Source organism: Sminthopsis crassicaudata, chromosome 1 (genome assembly GCF_048593235.1).
Source record: "Sminthopsis crassicaudata isolate SCR6 chromosome 1, ASM4859323v1, whole genome shotgun sequence".
Classification (NCBI taxonomy): domain Eukaryota; kingdom Metazoa; phylum Chordata; class Mammalia; order Dasyuromorphia; family Dasyuridae; genus Sminthopsis; species Sminthopsis crassicaudata.
In genome coordinates this window covers 97,566,371-97,588,248 of record NC_133617.1, presented here as the reverse complement: position 1 = coordinate 97,588,248, position 21,878 = coordinate 97,566,371, and the positions used below count along the sequence as shown (strand labels likewise).

The window sequence follows — 21,878 nt, the reverse complement described above, 5'->3', positions numbered from 1 at the left end:
CCCTCTTCCTTAGGGCAAATTGGAGATATTTTGTTGTAAAAATAATAATGAAAGTTAGAAAGGTGGGTTCTTATTTTCATATGTGATTTGTGATTTAAATGGCTAAAAGAGTATTATGGTATGGTGGAAAGGGGAATGAACTGTCTTTTTTCAGAAGAGGCTAGAATCCTTCTCACAACTTACACCTGATTTTAGATAAACTTTTAGATAAACTTCTCTAGATACATTGACTCTTTTGGTCTTCGTGACAACTCTGTTAGGCAGGAACTGCAAATATTCTGATCATCCCTGTTTTGGAGATAAGCAAACTGAATCCCAGAGACAAGTGATTTGTTCTTGATCATGACACCAGTGGTTACAACTTGCTCCTGACTGCAGCAGCTCTTTCCTCTATAATCCCGTGCTACCTCTTGAGCCACCCCAGGCAGGTAGCCTCATATCTCTGAGGGAAGTTGAGTTTCTTCATCTGGACAATGAATATAATAATATTTTTACTATCTACCTTCCAAGGTGGATAGTATTTGGTGAGTATTTGGAAAGTGCTACATAAAGTATAGCATAAATATAATCATTGTAATTGTGAAGGTAATACACATTAAATGTAATTGTGAATATAGTTCTTTTGTAGGTAAACTTGAAATAGAGATAACTGGATGTCTGCTGTCATCAGTGTGTGTGGGGAATTTCCAAGACATCATTACACATGTATTTCTTATCTCTCCCAATGGAAACAAGGATTATTTCCCTTCTGTCTTTGTGTCCAGCACTTAGCCCAGTACCTGGATTTTCTTTTTTTAATGCTGTCGTTTGATTGCCGTTGTTAATTGAACACAGATGGAGATCAGCAAGTTCTCTGGAACTTATTCTTAAAGAATAGTATAGGGCACTAAGAAACTAAGTGACTACAATATCACACAAATGGAACATATCTAACACAGGACTTAAATCTGGCTCAGTCCTCCTATATGAATATATATGTACTTGTATATAGATATATATGTGCATATATGTGGTATATATACATATGTGCATATTTATTCACAGCATACCAATCAGACATGCATACATATGCAAATGTAGGTGCACATGTGTATATACATGCATTTTCATCATACATGCATATTAGTAAGTCATTCAGTCAATAAGCATTAATTAGAGCCAGCTATATGCCAGGCACTGAGGTAAACACTAGGGATACAAAAAACCCAAAGCAAACAGTAGTCCCAGATCTCCTGGGACTCATAATCTAAGGAGGAAGACAATATGCAAATGACTGTACAAACAAATTATATAAAGATAAATAGGAAATAATCCACAGAAGGAAGGCACAAGACTTAAGAAGGATTAAAATGAGATTTCTTGTAGAAGGTAGATGAGGAAGAAGAGAATCTAGGAATTAAAAGCATTAAAAATGCTAAGTGTCAGAAAATGGAATATCTTGTTCAAGAAATAGCCAGAACTCTGGTATCAATGGGTTGGTGGCTCCATTAGAAAGGAATAAGGTTCAACAGGTATGAGAAGTGAAAAGTTGTAGGAGTGGGATAGATTATGAAGGCCTTAGAGGATTTTTACTTTGATATTGGAGGCAATAAGAAGTTATTGGGAATTATTGAATAGGGAGCTTTCACTTAACCAAGACCAGTTTGTCAGCTGATGGTAATTGTGATGGGGAGAGCCTTGAGAGAGGAGACCAATCAGCAAGCTATTGCAATAGGGTAGGTAGGAGATAATGAACCATGGCTATGGGTCAGAGAAGATGGGGGCATTTAGGAAAGATGCTGATAGGGAAAAATCAATATGACTTGGCAACAGATTCATTACAGGGGAAGAAGGTGAGAAAGGGAGGAGTCAAGGATGATACTAGAGGTAATTGGACAGATTATAGTATCTTCAATAGTCACAGGGAAGTAAGAAAGGGGAGTCTGGGGAGAAAGTTGATGAGCGTTTGGTTTTGGATGTATTGAATGTGTTGAATTTAAAATGCCATGGGGACATTCCCTTTGAGATGTCTGGTAGGCAGAAGATGAAAAATTGGAGCTCAGCAGAGAGGTTAAATCTGGATAAAAAATAATAATATATACATATAAATATAATGATAATGATTGAGTACATAGGGACTAATGAGATCATCGGGTAAAATAGTGTAGATGGAAAAGACCAGAAAGCCTGACATAGAATCTTGGGGGTCATCCACTAACAGGTGTGACTGTTACTGATAATGGGATTCTGAAAAGTGGTCCAAGAGATAAAAGAAGAACCAGGATGGAGAAATGTCATGGAAACCTTGAGACAAGAGAATATCAAGAAGATAGAGATCAATTGTGTCAAAGGCTGCAGAGAAATCAAGAAAGATAAAGATTAAGAAAAAAATTTGCAATTAAGAGTTCATTGGTAACTTTGGTGAAAGCACTTTCAGTTGGACAAGAAGTTGCAAGCCAGACAACAGAACATTAAGAAAAGAGTGAGAGGAAGAAGTTAGCCACAGAGAGGAGGAATGATATGGGATCAATCTCTTCTTCATCATCATATCTAGCATTTATAAAATATCTACTATGTTCCAGGCCCTTTAAAATATTACCTCACTTGATCCTCACAATGTTGGAGAGTAGGTACAGTTATTCCCATTTTACAGCCGAGGAAACTGAGGGAAACAGAAGTTATAGCTTGCCCAAGTCTGCTCATTAGTGTCTAAGGTCACATCTTAACTCAATGTCCAGAGCTCTGCCTGCACCATCTGACTGCCAAGGATGGATAAGTTAAATGAAGGTTTCTTTGAGAATGGAGAAGTACAAATATATTTGTAGGCAGAGGGAAGCAGCCAGTAGACAGAGGAAGAGTACAGATAAGGAAGAAGAATAGGAATGATAGGGACAATGTTCTTTTTTCCCCTATGGGAGTGTAATGGTGATCACTTCTGTAAGAATCAGGGTTCTTTTGGGCAGCAAGGGTCGCCTCTTTTTGTGACACAGGATTGAAGGTGTCTGAGTAATGTGAGATGAGAAGGATGGGAGAAGATGGACTCATCTTTATTAGTAAAATTTGAAAGTAATTTTATTAGTAACTTTATAATTACTAATTATAAATTATAAAGTAAAATTAGTATCTTATTAGTAAAATTTCAATTGAGAGTCAAATGAGAAGATATGGAAAAGTCAGTTTGTGAGTCAATTGGGTAAATCAATTAGGAAGAGGTAAAAATATTCCAGTTGAGATTATGTATCATACATTTGTAGTGAATTATTTTTGCATGGTTGCATGATTTCACTTTGCATCCTGTGAATAAGAGTGAAGGAAGTAGATGATAGGAGTAATCCAAGATGGAGATTTGGCAAAGTAAGATTGGTTATGGAATAAAGGGGCAAGTGATTCAAGAGAAATAGTCATTGTAGAGTTGATCTACTTTACATCGTGGTCAAGGTAGGATAGTCAGATAAGCAGAAGGTGATAACTTGGGGAGTATCTGAGGGGTAGAAAAACTGGGATGGAGGTCAATCACAAGGAAGAACAAGGTTAAGAATCTCGAGACAGAGGGAGATGTATGTAACATATTGTGATAAAATAAGGTATTATAAGAGTTAATAAACCTGGAAGTGGTGGATTTCTGGAGAATGGAAAGACCAGCTTCACAGACTGTCTATAAAATGTTTTTAAACAGATAGATTTATATTCAAAAGAAAGAAAAAAGCACACCAAAGCAGATGGTATTTACTAATTGCATTTCAGGCAACTTGGATGTCAACTGACTTCAATCTAAAAGATTGGAGGCAGAGAACTGGATTGGAAGAGCTCAGGAATCCTTGCCAGTTTTGATTATGCAAAAGATGTCCATTCCATTGTGACGGCAGATAGAGAATGTTTATAGATATAAAGTGATTTGTAAATTAGCAAAGGAGAAAAGAGTGACATGAGGCATTTTAGGTCTAGTCAGTGGCACTTTCTCAATTTATTTAAAGAGGAAAATCTGAATGCTCAAACAGGTCTGATTAAGTTGAAGGGAACGAAATTGGGGGGTGGTTTGAGGGAAAAATAAGAGGAAGGAAGAAAGAAACTTGAAACAGTCACCATGTGAACAACGCCCTTGTTTTTGCAAGTAGCTATCAAAAATCATTCAGCATTTTCCCCATGCTTAGAGTTTTGCATCTTAATTGTTGCTAATAAACAATCTTTCTTCTCATTTTTATGCACAGACATCTAAAAAAATCATGATTTTTTTTCATTGAAAGCAAAATTTAAAAAACCAACAAAAATAAAAATACCCACAACCAACAACTTGCATTTCCTTTCAAAGAAAGAAATGAAGTCAGATTCATTGCCAAGCATTCTTTGCATTTAAGAAATGCAAACCACTGACAGATGGTTAATGGCACAAGTATCAGCAAAAATCAAAGCAAAAATTCTTTCAGGAGATAATTGTGCTGAGCATAACTCAGACATTTACTTCCTACTGGTGTAGATGTGAGCTGAGAGATGCGGTACATGTTGGGAAGGCCACTTGTTCAAGCTTCACAGATTTTCTGCAAGAGAGATTAAGAAAAGGTTGATACATATTAAAAAGAGGACAATCTTAAAATAAAAGCAGGTGGCATTTACTAATTGCTCTGGAGCCCATCTTCTTAAACTGTGGTTTTTAACCCCCATACGGAGTCTTATAAGTGAATGTGAGGGTCAAGATAGTATAATTTTTATCAGTAAATAATTTATTGCAATATCTATTTTATATACCTATATACTCAGGGTCACATAAAACTTTCGTGAGCAAAAGGGGATCACAAAAGGAAAAAAAGTTTAAGAAGTCTTGTTCTAGAGTAGATTTGGACATCATCAATAAATATCTGTAAGAGTGGGAAGCAGGGAATGAGGCTAAAGGATGCCTGAGGATCTTTGCAAATTTTGCAATTCTATAATAAAATTTTAATGGCTTTACCTAATTTATAAGCATGTTTTTATTTTTCTTTAAGAAAAGCTGATTCAAATTGTGGTAACTATTCCTTTAAATACATAAACTAAAAAGACTCCATGTAAGGCCATATGATATAATGCACAAATATTGAAGATGGCAAACAACAATACCTGAAAAAATAACCGGTTACATTTTTATTTTGGGAACATCTTGGCTATAAACTGTCAAACTATATTTGGATACGGGCCTGTGTTGTCTGCACAGCAACCTAGATTATGCATACTTTTCTATCAGGAGATGCCAGAGCTGTCATGTGTTTTATGTCAGCACAAGCATCCATAAGTGGCCTGAGCATTGCTGGACTCCTAAGAATAAGGCAGGATGCATTTACAAATTCAGTTTGCAGGTGTTCATATTTTACTTTTCAATCATTTCAGTTACTAATGACACACTAGTAAAAGCATATAGATAGTAGGAATTTCAGTTGATGTTTATATAGCAAATATTTCCACATCCTGTTGCCTGATAAATGTATAATGTTTCACTGTGCTTTTTTAAGCCATAGAGCTAGAAGGGGCTTTACAGTCAAAACTTCTCTTTTTAAAGATGAAGAAAATGAACCTCAAGAGGTAATATAATAATAATATCAATAAGAACAACAACAAAATAAAAAAAAAGAACAATCTAATATTCATATAGTGCATTAAGGTTTTCAAAGTAGTTTTGCATATTATTTCATTTGATCCTTACAAAGTAGAGTATAAAATAGGAACTATTCATTTGTTGTTGTTTTTCAGCTGTGTCCAATTCTTTGTGACCCCATTAGGGATTTTCTTGGCAAAAAATACTGGCGTGGTTTGCCATTATCTTCTCCAGTTCATTTTACAGATGAGGAAACTGAGGCAAAAAGGATTAAATGACTTGTCTGGGGTCACACAGGTAAGGGTCTAGAAGATGAGTTTTCCTAATTTCAAGCCTGATTCTCTGTCCCCTGTCCACCTAGTTGTCAGATTCCATCATTATATCCATTTCATAGGTGAGCAAACTAAATTTAGAAGAGGTTTAATTAGTACCCCAGAGTTACCTAGTTAGTAAGTATCTGAGGTAGGATTTGAATTTAGGTTTTTTTCCCCCTGATGCTAAATCTATTGTATTTGTCTAAATCTCACAGGGAATTTGAGAAAAGAGCTGGTTCTAGGACCTAGACTCATAATTCTCAGGTCAGCACTTTTCCCATTTCATCAATACATGACAAATCACTTTTCTTCTCAAGACTCAATTTTCTTGTCTGTCAGATGGGAATAACCATACTTGACCCAATAAATTCAGTTTTTGTGAAGAAAATCCTATGTTAAAGTACGGGGCAGCTAGGTACCAGCCCTGAATTCAGGAGGACCCGAGTTCAAATTTGACCTCAGACACTTAACACTTCCTAGCTGTGTGACCCTGGGCAAGTCACTTAACCCCAGCCTCAGAAAAACAAATGTTAAAGTACTATACACATGTGGATTTGGATATTTTAAAATTTTTGTTTTGCTCACAACTGTGATTTTAATAAAAAAACAGTGGAAAAACCTCACTGTGAGCAGACCCCACTATAACTTAGTTTTTAAGAATTATCAGAGAACATCAGTTACCCATAGTCATAGAATTAGTAGTAATATGAGCTGGAAATGAAGCAGGCTCATATATTTGGAGATTGGCCCTTTACTTAGAAGTCCATGTGTGTCTTCATACATCCTATATTATATATACATGCACATGTGTGTAACATTCATGCACACGTGTTATATACATGAGAAAGCATGACCATAAATACATTCATTTATTATTCTTATTTTAATATAACCCACATGAATTTTTAAAAGAACTGGGATTTAATTTATATAAAAAAACTGCTAGTACAGACTAATCGAGATTGCAGTCCTATGACTTACTGAATCATAGGTTGGGTTCAAATGAATCCTTAAAGATCATCTTGCCCAATTGTCTCATTTTAAAAAAAGGAAAAACGAAGACTTAGAGAAGTGAAAATAATTCAAAAAGCTAAGTGACTTCTCCAGGGCCTATATAACCAGTAATAAATACCAGAGGTGAGATTTGAGGCTGTGTTCTAGTTTCTGTAACTTGAGGTATATGAAGTTTCTCACCAAGAAAATTGATCTCACAGTGCAGATGGGCAAGGCAGCTGCATCTTCTTTTAGAGAACTACTTGCTGCACTCTGAAGTTGTTGACTTGCTGGTCTGCATCAGGGGCGGAACGTGAATTCAGGATGTGCTCACTGAGGTCAGCTCTCTATGTATTCTGCAACCCTACCTTTCAGTGTTATAATATGAGTAGCAAGGTGTGTGTGACTGCAATATGAGAAATCAACAAGGCCCACAGTAGCAAAATGTTTTTAAGACAACAATAATAGTAAGAACTAACAGTTACATAGTGCTTTACTCACGTTAGCATAGAACTTAATTTTTTTTTCTTTTGAGCAAATCAAGCCAAGGAATGTAAATGCAGCTTAGTAATTATCTTCAAGAGTAACTGAACCCCCTAACATTCCTTTAACATATTTTCAATTAAAAGCAGAAATTAATTAGTTTGAGATGTTGAACTTAAAAATAAAGTTATCATCTTGATTTTGGAATAGGGCTAAGTTTAAACATGCACTATTCAAATTGATATATTTTAATCTCTTTCTCATAACTAAGCTGAATATTAAGGTAACCACTCATTTAATAGCTAGCAAGCAAGTGCTCCAAACACTACAGTTCTGTAGTTATAAATAGTTATACTGAAATACATTTGATTTAGAAATGGTAAACATTAAGTCTTTGTTTCTAAAACCACTTAAAGCAAAGGAAAAAATAATCTGGTTTAACAGGCGTCTCAAATGATTAGTCTGTCTCTAAGAAAGAATTAGCTCATACGTTGTAAGGCTGAAGGGAATCCCGAGGGTCTTCTTTCCATTGACAGTGACAAAAAGATTGCAATTCAGGGCTTCCCAGTTCTGACAGTCAGGGGAGAAATCCTAGAGTTTGCTGCTTCTGCTGGAAAAGGCATCAGAATGTCAACAGGTGCGGACATCTTGCAAGTAAGAAGAATGTACTCTTCTCCCCTATTAAAAGAAGTAAACACTTACAGATACCCACCCCCCCACAGAGAGGCATTCATGCATGCAAATGCACATGCACACATGCACACATACACTACAGTTTGGTCAGCCCCAAAAGCTTCTCCTGAATTTGTAACATTGTTCTCAGCTGCTTGCTCAGACAGGGCAGCTTGTAGGTCTTGGGAAAGGAAAGCAGCTCTCCGACCCCGCTTGTTTCCTTTCAAAAACAGTCTATGCAATCAGAAGGCTGGGAGGCAGAATGAGGTCACATTTCCTGTTGGTTCTCACATCACAGGCATTGGCTTTGAAGAGCACACTCAAGTTCACTATTAGGTTCCTGAACCACCCAGAAAGGGGAGGAGGTAGGGGGATAAGAGTGGGATACTGCCCGGGAACTGGGAGGGTCTTGTTGTCCAAGCTCCAGGCTAGCTAGAAATAGCAAGAAGTAGCATTCTAACACTAAAAATACAACTAACAATTCTTCTAATTAGGATTTTTAAAATTAATTCACCATCTCTCTCACTTTGGATACAAACAGAGCGTTCAATTTCATCTTATTTCTGCACTTCTCTATTTCTGATTGCTATTAGTCAACGCTCAATGTTCAAGTTTTTATTATTTTACAATAATGTTTAAATATTATTATTAATAATATATAACACAATAGCATATAACAGATAACATCATTATTAATTATATAAATATTGTGTGATAATTATTAAAATAATATTTTATTATTTCACAGGTTATTAATATTGCTAATAATAATAACCTCTCTTTAGAGAATACTGAAGTGATCCAGACTAGCTGGAGCCTCAGTCACTTGGTCTTTTGAAAATCCTGATGACCATTAACAGGATTGAGCCACAGAGCCCTGAGCTTTACAAAGAAAACAGCTGCTCATGTTTTTATATTTCCATAACTCCAATTAACACCTCGACAGCTACCAAATAATTAGACAATCTTAATTTTGTGAACAATAAATAAGAGCTTCATGAAAATTTACTGAAATAAGTAATTAATCTGTAGTTGCTAATTATTGGAATATGAATATACTAAAATTTTGTGGTGTGAGTGATGCTATGGACTTGTGATTTTTGTCAATTTGGGGAACTATGTATAGAAATGTCCTTCACTATCCAGATTGTCAACTTTTTAACCAATTAATCAGCAAGCATTTAGTAAACACAAAATATAATCTTTAGAGTTGATCCTTACCATTTAAGGAACTGATAATCTAGGAGGTTGATAGGAGGGCAAAATGGATAGTTCTAATACACCTATATTATGCAAGTATAATAAATAGTTATAAAATGTCATATGGGACACAAGGGGAATCTGTGAAAACATTTCTGATGATGATAGCTTTTGAGTTGAATTTGAAAGGAAGAGTGGGTTTTTAGTCCCTGCTCTTGAGCTTACATCCTATCGAACAAACTTAAAATATATACACATAAGTAAAAACAACAAAAGTACTGGGAAAATTTTGAGATGTGGGGTAGGACTGGTAGGTGGTGACGATATACAAGAAAGGCTCCCATAGAGGGTAATGTTTGAATTTGGAAAGAAATTTGGATGGAATGAAAATAGGGATTCTAAGAACAAAAAGAAGAGGCACTGGGAGACCCTTTGTGATTTATACTGTCAGAACACTGCCTAGGAAGACCAAGATAACAGGTGCTCTTCCCATAGTCACACACGTAGATTATGTCAGAATCAGACTTGAAGGCTGGTTCTCTCAAGTATATTAAGACTGACAAATGGGGCAGCTAGGTGGCGCAGTGGATAGAGCACCAGCCTTGAATTCAGGAGGACCCGAGTTCAAATTTGGTCTCAGACACTTAATACTTCCTAGCTGTGTGACCCTGGGCAAGTCACTTAATCCCAGGCTTAGGGAAAAAAAAGACTGACAAATGTTGATTTAGTGATACTCTGGGCAAAACTCTCTACTCACTATTTGGAAGCATACAAAGGCAAAAAATATTAAGTGCCAACTAGGTACAGAGAACTATACTAGGAACTGGAGGAGCTACAAAACTTAAAATAGACAAGGTCCTAATATCAAGGAACTGATAATATAGTAGGGTAATGAGAGGGCTAGACAGATAGCTCTGAAACACCTATATTATATAAGTATAATAAACATGAAATATCTCATGGGGTCCCAGGGAAATCAGGAAAAATTCTCTGATGGTAATAGCTTTTGAGTTATATGTTAAATAAGGGAAAAGAAGAAAAGGCATTCCAAGCATAGAACAATAGTCAGAGAAAAGGCAACATGACAAGAGAACTTAGTGAATACAGGGAAAAAAGAGAGTGAGAGGCAGAGAGCTATCTATCCTAGCTGGAGCATAAGAATGCAAGGAGGGGAGGGAAGAGACAGTGGTGGTACAATATGAAATAAGCCTGGAAATTTCGGATGGAAAAGTAAGTGGAAAGATAATTAGGGAGGGCCTGAAGGGATTAACATTTTTATCTGGGAGGTGGTAAGGAGCCACTGAGATTTCTAAGTAAAAAGTTAAATAGTAAACAAATCAACAAATATTAATTAAATACATATTAAGTGCTGGATACCATAGAAAATACTGTATCTTCTTAAGGACCAACCAGGGAGGCAGAAGGAACACACATAAAAGAAATATCTAATATTATAAGGCTGTATAAAGTACATACCAAACAGATAATACAGATAGCATTTCAAAGTCAGAGAAGGGAGCTATTGCTGTAGACTGAGTTATCAGAGGAGGAAGTAACTGTCAGGTCTTCAGCTCTATAAAGCATTCAGATGGGAAGGGCAGTGTTGCACATTTCAGCTGAAAAGAATGGTACATGCAAAACTCTGAAAGTGGGAACATGTCAGATATGTACCTGGAAGAAATGGCCCATAAGTACAACAGTAAGACTGGAGCAGAGGATGTATGTAGGTCAGAGATTTTAGGTGAAGTTAGAAAGGTAGGTTAGGGATATAGTGTGGGATGATTGATATGCCAGGCTAAGTAATTTCTACTTTATCTTGTAGGTGATAGGGAGCCACTGAAATTTTGGAGGCTAATAAAGCATGATGGCATTGTAATCATTAGTTCCAAAAGTACTCAGAAGACTCAGCTTTCTGTGTTACTAAAGTAAAATAGATGTTTACTATGTGAAAGCAATAGACATGATTATTTCACTGGTACGCGATTCCCTTCTTCTGTTGGAGATTGCTTGCTCTTAATTGGGTATGACCATTTCTATGTTTTAAGGGGCAGATGTTGCCTCTAAAAGTCCATAAAGTTAGATAGGACCACAGAAATCATTTAACCTGAGTCCCCATCATACAGATAAACGTATCATGGTGTTTTTAGAATTTCAATTTGTAGCTTCTTCAATTGATTCCATTCAGTTTACTTTCTGTGTTGATTAATTCCTCAAATGCAATTCAGGCTACTCCTTTCCTCCTTTTCAATTCCATGTTCAATTCACTGTCAACCTATAGTATCTGTTCAAGAACTGTATTCTGGGGGTTGACTCAAAGACCACAATTTATATCTTCCACCTGTGTACTATATGATAAAATACAATATGATATAATTAGATCTCCAGAGATCATGGTTAGGGCAGCGAAGATACAGCCAAGCCCTTCTTGGGAACACACAGCCTTCTTTCCACCACCTCTCCTTCACATTGCTTTCCACATCTTGCTTAGAGAACTGTAATAAAGCATCATCATCATCATGATCATCATCATTATTATTAATATTATTACCTCTTGAAAGGGCATGTTACCAGCTGACTAACAACATTCCATTCATCTTGTTGGCCACTTCTTGTGCCGGAATTCCCTTTCCTGAGCATCTCTTCCTCATATGTTCTTTCTCTCCCTTAAAAGAAATGAGCCAAATGTCCCAAGTCCTTGTACATTTCCACACCTTGTTCTCCTAACCAAAGTCTTCCTGCATGGAGATGAATTCCCACATCTTACCTACTGTAGTATTCTTATTGGCTATCTTTTCTATGTTAAAGTAACTGTTGGGGAGAAAAAGGCTGGCTATGATGGCACATGGCTATTTCTATTACTAGGGAGGGAGACAGAAAACAGAGAGAGACAGAGATGGATGGAAAGGGGGAGAGAGAGAGGAGAGACAGACAGAAATAGAGAGAGAGACAAAGAGAGACAGACAAAGTCAGAGAGAGACAGACAGACAAAGTCAGAGAGAGAAAGAGAGAGAGAGAGAGAGAGAGAGAGAGAGAGAGAGAGAGAGAGAGAGAGAGAGAGAGAGAGAGAGAGAGAGAGAGAGATATGATAATGCTGAAGGGAAGGTTCAGAAGACTGGATGACAAGGATGTTATAGTGATGCTAAAATGATCAAAACATCTATATAGCTCCCACTCTCTTCCAGGCTCTGTGCTAAGTGCTTCACAAATATCTCATCTGATCTTTACAACAACCTCATAAAGAAGGTGCTGTCCCATGGGCCAGTGTTATCCTATGGAGCCAAAAACCAGCTGTGAAAGAGCAAACTGATCTCCTTGTCTCACTAAGTATTGTCTTCCATGCCCTTTTAACAGTTTTGGCCAATAAGGTAAAGTGCCTCACCTAGAGTGGGAGTTGGAGGAGAGGAGGAAGGGAAAGGAAGGGGAAGGGAAGAGAGGGGAGAGGAAAAGAGGGGAGGGGAGAGGAGGGGGGGAAAGGAGGGGGATCTATCTTGTAACAAAATGTTAATGCTCAAGTTTTGTCATTCAACAATATTTATTTACTATGTACCAGGCTGTATGCTAAACTCGATGAAATGTTCTCTATTTATTGTTAGGGAAAGGTATAGATATAGAGTTTTTTTTTTTTCTGTTTCTTACACTTCCAGTCTATAGCACATCTTGCACATAACAGCTTTTAAGTAAATGATGATAGTAAATGTGACAGGAGCTGGGCTTTTGGTGGGAGCTTTAGGGAGGAGCTGGGACTCTGTGAAGAGGAGCAGAAAACTCATGTTGTTGAAACTGCCTATTCCTCCTCCTCCTCTTTTTTCTCCTCCTCCTCTTTCTCCTCTTCTTCCTCCCTCTTGTCCTCTTTCTTCTCCCTCTCATTGTCCTCCTTTTCATTCTCCTTTTCTTTCTTCTCTACTTCTTTTTTCCACTCTTCCTCTACTTCCTCTTTTTCCTGTTTCTCCTCCTTCTCCTCTTCCTCCTTCTTCTCTTCTTCTTCTTCCTCCTCCTCCTCCTCCATCACCACCCCTCTTCTTCTTCCTTCTCCTCCTCCTCTCTACATTTGTCTTTGCTATTTTCTGCTACTTCATAGAAACTTATAAAGCAGGGAAAATAAGAGCAGGTGATCTTTCCGATCACTTGCCTCTTGAAGCATAAAAACTCCCCTAAATGATAACTGGTTTTAGAGAACAGATTTGAGCTGCTGGAAAGAAGAGTGGGAGGAAGAAGAGGAAGATAGAAGGATCAAAACAAAAGATATTTTCTTGAGTTTTTGATCTGGTTACTGTACGCAAAGGAGAGTAGTATGTCGTATTTTTTTTTAACTTTGAAGTACATTCTTTTAATATCTTAATTAATAAAGTGGTTTTTATTGTATCCTACAATTTATGAGTGTCTCATGACAATAATCCCTGGAGCCTGAATCACTGGATTGGTTTAGTTTAGACCAAAAGAAAAGCAGGGAGAATGGAGATCTATCAAAATTCTTGACTGATAAAAGGTGAATCAGATCACAAGATTCTAAAACACTCAGAATATGTCCAGGTCCCAATATAGCCCCCTTTCTGTCTATCATGAGGATTTTGCCTTACCCCAAATTCATCTCAGAATATTCTCAAGTAAAGCAGTCACCTTGCTTTGATCAAACTTTACTAAAGTTATGATGTCTTTCAAGGACCAAATAGAACAAAGTTCCCATTAAGAGTTGGTATTTTCTAGTGAATATTAAATCGGTATAATTCCCCTTACTCTCAAGTATTACTTCTGATTTCATGTCTTACTGATTTTGGAGCTTTTCCAATTCTGATCCCATTTGTCCCCAGTCCCCAAAGTTCATAGCTCCTGCCTTTTAGATTTGATTCTCACATGTAAGTTCCCATTCCTTTGCTCAGTTTTCCAACTTTCACTTGGAGCCTTGGATTGCCTTTCTCTCCATCTTGACCTGGAAGAAGATATCAGCATATCTTCCAGCTGGAGTCATCAGGACGAAAGAGGGAATTGGGAGTTGGAAGAGATCGAGTACATCCTTCTCATTTCACAGATGAGGAAACTGAGGCTCAGAAAAATTCAGTGACTTGTCTAGGTTCACATGACTATATCTAGAATGGGATTTGAAGCCAATTCCCCCATTCCAACTCCCATGCTCTGTTTACTACATTAGCAATATAGTAAAATATGTAAAATATGGTCCTTGGACATTGAAGGTTCCCAGAACTCTTTTAGGAGGTCAATGAAGTCAAAACAATTTTCATATTGATACTAAGTTGTTATTAACTACTAAAATATTTCTTCTTTTTCCAATTACATATCTATGTGAAGTCAGATTTTCTTCACATACTTCAACCAGAAAAACATATCACAACAGATTGGATTCAGAGTCTAACTGTCTTCTATTAAGGTAAAGATTAAAGAAAAGTAAGGAAAACACTGCTACTCTTTTCATTGATTTAAAAAATGATTGTTTTTTATAAAAATATATTATTTATGTTAACAAAAATTATTATTTTATAATTATTATATGATAAAATGAATTAAATATATTTTAAATTTTATTTAAATTTTTAAAATGTGGCAAATATAGGCATAAATTACACAAATAAAAATTTTGGGGATTCTCAATAATTTTTAAGAGTATAATAAAAGTTTGAGGACTGCTAGCCTAAACTATACTACTTCTCAAAAAAATGCAAACATTTGATCATACCTAGGATTTCATTGATATGGTGAATTACAAATTAGAAAATTCTACCAGTCCATGTCAGCTCCTATTCTTAAATAGTGGCCTGGGTACTGAGAAGTTCTGATAGTGAGTCAATCAACAGGAATTTTTTAAGCTCTTACTTTGCAATAGGCACTGGGGAAAACAAAGAAAAGCAAAAATTGGTCCTAGTCTTCAAGTTCATTCTAATTTGGGAGACAAGATAAAATTCACCATACACATTAGATATATACAATATAAATGGAAGATCATCTCAGAAGAAAGGAACTTCCCTTCAAGGAACTCTGGTTGATGATACCTCCTTGTTCTGGTTCCTAACCACCAAGTTTCAGGTAAGTTTTACTTTTCCAGCTAACCAATGCAGAGATTTAAAATGGCAGTATTGCATAGATTCTCCTGGTACCTATCTCTATTTCACTTGAATAAACATCTGACTAAACAAGAAATATCCAAATAGGTATAACACCTGTCCCTGGTCTTGAAGTTGCTTTCCTTCAAAACGATAATAATAACCTAATCACCACCCACCAGTATAGTGGACTCTCAGTGGATTCCCAAAACACTCCTGGGTCAAGCCCAAATGAATTTGTTTTATCAATATAAAATAAGGAAAATACTAAATGTTAATAGAGCTAAAGCTATGTTATAGAATTATAAGTGACATACTTGTTAATTTCTATCTAATTTTTATTTTCCCAATATTTTATATGCTCTCCTTAAAAAAATGTAAAAGAGTTCTTGGTTGTATTTTGTTACTGTTTTTCCAAGTATATCTTACTGTGGGACGTGTCTTGCACAAATATTAAAGAGGAAGCAACAAAATACCCACAGTCTTCTGTTGGCAAAAACAAAACTGAGGTTTTATTAATGTTTTATTAATGTTGTTTAAGGCCCATCTTCACTCCTTGCCACCACCACTGCTTCTCCACAGAGTATGCAATCTGACTACTTTGTGGAAGTTATTTACAATGTTGTAGCTCTGAAATGATCTAATCTGTTCCTTTTCATAAAATCATTAAGAAAAAAATGCAGCAAATAATAAATTCATAGAAATTTCTACAAATAGAAAGAACATTAGAAATTATTTATCCAGGTAAATTACATATCTTACCTTTGAATTTTTTGTTGCTATTTCTTGTTTTTATATCACCTTCATTTTCACAAACACTTCTTGTTCTTCCTCTACTCAGAGAACCATCTCTTGCAACAAAAAAAATTTTTTTTGCTTTATCTGATAATTGCAGTTCCTTTTTGAAAAAATTCATGATTGCATAGTAAAATTTTTCCAGCATATCATTTTCTAAGCTATTTTTTCCTTCATAAATGAATTTCTTTTATATAACAGATTGCTGTGTTTGTTTTATTTTATATTGTTGTTTTTTTTTTTCTATTAGGCTGTTTAAATCATTCAGATTAGTAATTATTATTATTATTAAACTTTATAAGTGTTAAGTGTCTGAGACCAGATTTGAACTTAGATTTCCTGATTCTTTGGCTAGTTCTTATCCACTGCATTACCTACCTGCCCCTCCTTCACATATTTTTGTATTGATTTTGTATCTTATTCATTTTTATGTACTTTGTCCCTGTGATTAATTTTGCTCATGCTATTTGTGGGTGAGTTTATCCCCATATATTCTCCCTATTTCCCCAATTATATTGTTTGATTATCATCTTTGAGTTAATTTAAATTGTGAATTTGTCTTTATTTTAATTCTGTTATTTTTTTCTAGTTTAATTTTGCCCTTCCCCACTGCCATTTAATTATAAAGTGGCTCAATACATCATCTCTTTTTTTCTTGTCAATTCCCTCTTGAGGTCAGGAACTGTCTTCATTATTCTTTCATATTCCCAGTGCTAGTGTGTTTGGTACAAATAGTAGGGGCTTAATAAATGTTTATTCTTTTCTCACCTGATAAACTTCTGTTTTTTATACTCTAATTTTACTATACCTATTTCTAAGAAGTTTTTCCCTATTTCATTTTCTATATTTCTGAATTTTATTTTCTGATTCAAGGCCCTTGTTTACTTTGCAATTTATATGTACTTCTATGTCACATGAACAAGAAAATGGTGGAAAAAATATTTTCATTGATCTCCAACACTCCTAAGAAACCACAAAAAAGAAATTATGTCACAGATAATAAGGCAATTTCAGATCTCTAAGATATGCTAAAGAACCCAAAGAAAAAGACAATATGGATAAAATAAACTTTCGAAAGCCCATATCAAATTCTATGCCACAACAACAAATTTCAGATAACCATTATAGAAGAGAAAAAATCATTCCAAAAACTCACAAAATGCATAAAATATCTGGGGATCAGTCTACCAAAGTACACCAAAGTTTTATATAGATCCAATTACAAAATTCTCCTTTAAAAAATAGATGACAACTTAAATATCTGAAATACTATTCAGTGCTTATAGTAGCATAATAAAATTACCCTAATATCAAATTTACCGTGCACTTCAATTCTATATAAATCAAATTACCAAAGGGAATATACCTTGTAGAACTTGATAAAATAATACAAAATTCATTTGAAAAAACAAATGATCTCAAATATCAAAGAATTATGAAGAGGAGGGATATTAGCATAGAAAGAATAGCACTTCTAGGCCTCAGAATACATTATAAAATAGCAGTCATTAAAACCATCGTTAAAAAAAAACCCAAAGAAGCAGATGAATGCAATAGACCAAAAAAGGTAGAATTAGAAAAAAATTGGATTCAATAACTCAATGTTCAATAAAACAGAAAATAGAAATTACATAGAAAAAAACTCCTCCCTTTTTAATAAAAAAGAAAAAAAATTGATGGGGAAATTATAAAACATCCTGGCCAAAATTAGACCTATATCCATATTGTAGACTATATCATTCTATATATTCTGAATTGATACAGGACTTTAATATTAAAGACCACATAAAAACAGAAGAAAAACAGATCATAGACTTCTCATAACTATGGGTAGGAAAAGTATTCATAAACAACAAGGGATTGAACACAATTACAAAAATAAATAATTTTGATAACATGAAAGTGAAAAGCTTCTCCACAGACAATATTGATACATGTAAGATAAGAAGGAAAGAGGTCAAATGGGAAATAATCTTCATGTCAAATTTCTCTAATAAGAGTTTGCTTCCAAGATGTAGAGATAGAGATAGATAGATATATATATATACAGAGAGATAGAAATGTAAAGACATGTAAAGTTGGATATGAACAAATACTTCTCAAAATAACTGCAAAGTATTCATAACCACATGAAAGAATGCTTCAGATCACTAATAATAAAAGAAAATAATTCTAATGTTGTACTTCATATCCAAGAAATTGTTAAAAAAGATTTTTTTTAAAAAATGGAAAAATAGTCAAGAAATTGTCGGAGGGGTTATGAGTTGATAGTTGTTCTAATGCATAGTTGGTGGAATTATAAATTGATACAACTATTTTGAAAATCAATTGGAATTATGGAAATGAAGTAATTAAAATATCTATACTTGTTGATATAGAAATTCAATTACTATACTTAAACTCCAAGGAAGCCCCCATAAGAAGAAAGTCTCCATATATGCTAAACTATAGGTGGCTATAGGTGGATTTTTTTTTTTTTGTGATGGCAAAGAATCGGAGAAAAAAATTAAATGGAAAAAAGAAACCTATATACTATACAGACAAAGCAAAAGAAAGTATAGCAAAATTATAAAACTCAAACATGACTCCCCCTCAAAAAAAAAGAGAGAGAATGAAAGGTTATTCCCACCATTTCATGGAGGTGACAGGCATATATTGAATTGTTTCTCATTGCACATATTATTGTACATTTCCAAAATATTGAGCAGTTGTACTAATTTTTCCTTTTAATTTTTAATATTATTAAAAATAATAATTATATATGTATATACACATACATGTGTGTGTGTGTATGGAGAGAGAGAGAGAGAGAGAGAGAGAGAGAGAGAGAGAGACAGAAAGAGAGAGAGAGAGAGAGAGAGAGAGAGAGAGAGAGAGAGAGAACCATACTACACATACTTCTCTTTATCAGTTCTTTTTCTGGGTACAGATAGCATTTTCCTTCATAGGTTCTTTGTAGTTAATTGGATATTTATAACAAGTAAAATGACTGATCACCCAGAGTTGTTCTTAGAACAAAATTGATGTTACTGTATAGAATATTGTCTTGTTTCACCTCATTTCATTCTTCATTATTTCTTGCAAGTCTTTCTATGGTTTTCTAGGATTATTCAACTCTAAATTTCTTAAAACAGTTATATTTCATCATGATCATGTATTACAACTTGTTTAGCAATTCCTCCATTGATAGTCATTCCCTCAATTTCCATCTCTTTGTTTGCCAGTTTTGTTTTTGTTTTTTGTTTTTTTTAGAATTAATTGGTCTTGTAATGTTTGGTAGAAGTCACTTGTAAGTCCTTCTGGTCCTGGTGGTGCTTTTTTCTTAAGAAGCTCATTAATGTCCTGTTCAAATTTTTTTCTAAAATAGGTTTATTCAGATATTCTATTTCATTTTTTGCTAATCTAGGAAGTTTATATTTTTGTAAATATTCTTCCATATTACTTAGATTCGTAGGCATATAACTGGGCAAAATAACATCTTATAAATATTTTGTTTTCACCTTTATTGGTAACAATCACTTTTTTAATATTAGTGATTAGATTTTCTTTTTTTTAAAAAAAATCACTAACTGATGGTTTATCTATTTTATTTTGTCATGAAATCAATTTTTAGTTTTGTTCATCAATTTTTCCTACACTCAATTTTATTAATCTCATGAATTTTTGGGTTTCCAATTTGATGTTTAGTTGGAAATTTTCAGTTTGTTCTTTTTCAGATTTTTAATTAGACATTCAATTTATTGGTCTGCTCTTTTTCCATTTTATGTGTTTAGAAATATAAACTTCTGATTTCTGCTTTTGCTATATCCCATGTGTTTTGCTATGTTGTCATTCTGTTTTCATTCTTTTTAATGAAATTATTGATTGTGCATACCTTTGATCCAGAGTTAAAAACTAATAAGTCTGTATCCCAAAAAGATCATAAAAAGGGAAAAGGACCCACATGTCCAGAAGACTGGAACTCTGAAAAGGTGTATTTGAATCTAAAGACAGCAGAGCACTTTTATCTACTCAAGGTGTGATAATAGTTCTATAAACATATGGTGATGTGGTGGCTCTCCTCAAGATTGGCATTTGCTGAATGTGTTGTGATAAGAGGTAATCAGAGGCAAGGATTGGAGGGCTGAGGGAGAGGGTCAGACTCTCTCAATGGTAGTACACTGAAGAGAGAAGACTTCATCCTCTCGACTCCTAAGTCCGGGATTCATCTTTAATGAGTCAAGTGGCAACTTGCCTGCCTCCTTCACTTCTCCTCCTAAAGACCAAGGACTTTGACTAATCCTGACTCTGACTGATCCTGAGGCCCTACAGAGAGCTAGATCATACATGTACAAAAATATTTATAGCAGCTCTTTTCATGCTGACAAAAAATTGAAAACTGAGGGAAGCTCATCAATTGAGGAATTACTAGACTTAACTCTTCTCAGCAATAAAGTGATCTAAGGCAATTTGAAAAGACTCATGATGAAAAATGCTATACACATCCAGAGAAGAATTGTAGAGTCGGAATAGAAATCAAAACTTACTATTTTTACTTTTTAGTTGTTTTTTTCCCTTTCTCATGGTTTCTACCTTTTGTTCTGATTCTTTTCCAATTTTAAAAATGTTATTTATTTATTTATCTATTATTTACTTATTTATTTATTTTTGAGGAGGCTATTGGAATTAGAGAGGCAACCAGGGTCACAGGTTGGATTTGAGTCAGGTCAGGCAACCAGGGTTATAGGTTGGATTTGAGTCAGGTCAGGCAACCAGGGTCACAGGTTGGATTTGAGTCAGGTCCTCCTGATTCCGAGCTGGTGCTCTATCCGCTATGCCCTCTAGTTGCCTCTGTTCTGATTCTTTTTTTCCCCTACAATATAACTAATGTGGAAATGTTTAATGTGATTATACATGTATAATCTATGTCAGATTGCTTTCTGTCTTGAGGAAGAAAGAGGGAGAGAAAAATTTGGAATTCAAAATTGTACAAAAGTTAATGTTAAAAAACTATCTTTTCATGAAATTAGAAAAATATTAAGTATAAAAAAGAAAACTTTAAAGTTGTAATTTAAAAAAAATTAAGTTTGTGTCCATTATGTGGAAAAAGCTTCTGAAGTATCAAATATCAAGCTTAAATTCCTTCTTCTATCCTGATCCTTATTTTTTTTAATTATTTTTTTTTTGCATTCTTTCTTTTTCAGATTAAATCTACCTAATTCCTGGAAGTATCAATTAATGAGGAAACTTCAGTTCTTACCTATAAACATGATAAATGTTCCTTACCTCTACCCTTTTGATTTCTCCTTTTATATGATCGCTTTTTCAGCTATCTCCTTCCACAAAAGACATATTCACCTATAGGGGCTCAGGAAATTTAGTCAGTGGCCATCACTTTGCCCCTAACTTTTCCTTTAAACTTTAAGCCCCTCAAGCCTTTAACAAAAATCCTAATTGTCCCTCTACCCCATTAATCAGTCTTTTGCTTTTATTTAAATAATAACCAATAAATATAATGTAATTTGTATCTTATTTATACTTTTTATTGAAATTGTACTTATTTACTTTTTTTATTAGGTTTCTATTATTTGGTATGCTTGTAAGTTGAATAGTATATAGGATTTCTTCAAATACCCCTTATATTTGTTCAGTATCAATATCTTTTTCTGTTGAAGATTATTATGAGATTAGTAAATATGTATTTAATTTTTCAGCCTGAACTTTTTTTTTTTTTTTTTGCTTTTTTGGAATGCAGGTAGAGTATAAAGTTCAATCTCATTTTACATATGAAGAAACTGAGTTCAGAGAGGACTTTTTTTTTTTTCCCCTGAGGCTGGGGTTAAGTGA

At 34.6% G+C, this 21,878-nt stretch overlaps 1 protein-coding gene and 1 long non-coding RNA gene across 7 annotated transcripts in view; one reads left to right on the top strand and one right to left on the bottom strand.

Moving 5' to 3' along the window:
- TMEM71 (transmembrane protein 71) overlaps window positions 1-8,244 on the bottom strand; it is a 43,717-nt gene extending 35,473 nt beyond the window's left edge. For 2 of the 6 annotated variants that reach the window (XM_074265314.1, XM_074265360.1), the window contains exons 1-2: window positions 7,823-8,244; window positions 4,439-4,514 (exon numbers count right to left, since the gene is read on the bottom strand). In XM_074265314.1, the coding sequence (XP_074121415.1) occupies window positions 4,439-4,478 (40 nt within the window). In that variant the 5' untranslated portion in view covers window positions 4,479-4,514; window positions 7,823-8,244. Of the gene's footprint in view, window positions 1-4,438; window positions 4,515-7,050; window positions 7,161-7,822 lie in introns of those variants that run through there. The other 4 variants (XM_074265343.1, XM_074265324.1, XM_074265334.1 and 1 more) reach the window with 4 other exon arrangements.
- The window catches only part of LOC141552683 (uncharacterized), a 72,102-nt gene extending 50,610 nt beyond the window's left edge, over window positions 1-21,492 (top strand). Inside the window, exons 2-4 of the long non-coding RNA XR_012485238.1 lie at window positions 12,387-12,569; window positions 14,509-14,587; window positions 21,236-21,492. This is a non-coding gene — a long non-coding RNA (uncharacterized LOC141552683). The remainder of the gene's footprint in view (window positions 1-12,386; window positions 12,570-14,508; window positions 14,588-21,235) is intronic.
- Window positions 21,493-21,878: the final 386 nt, after the last annotated feature.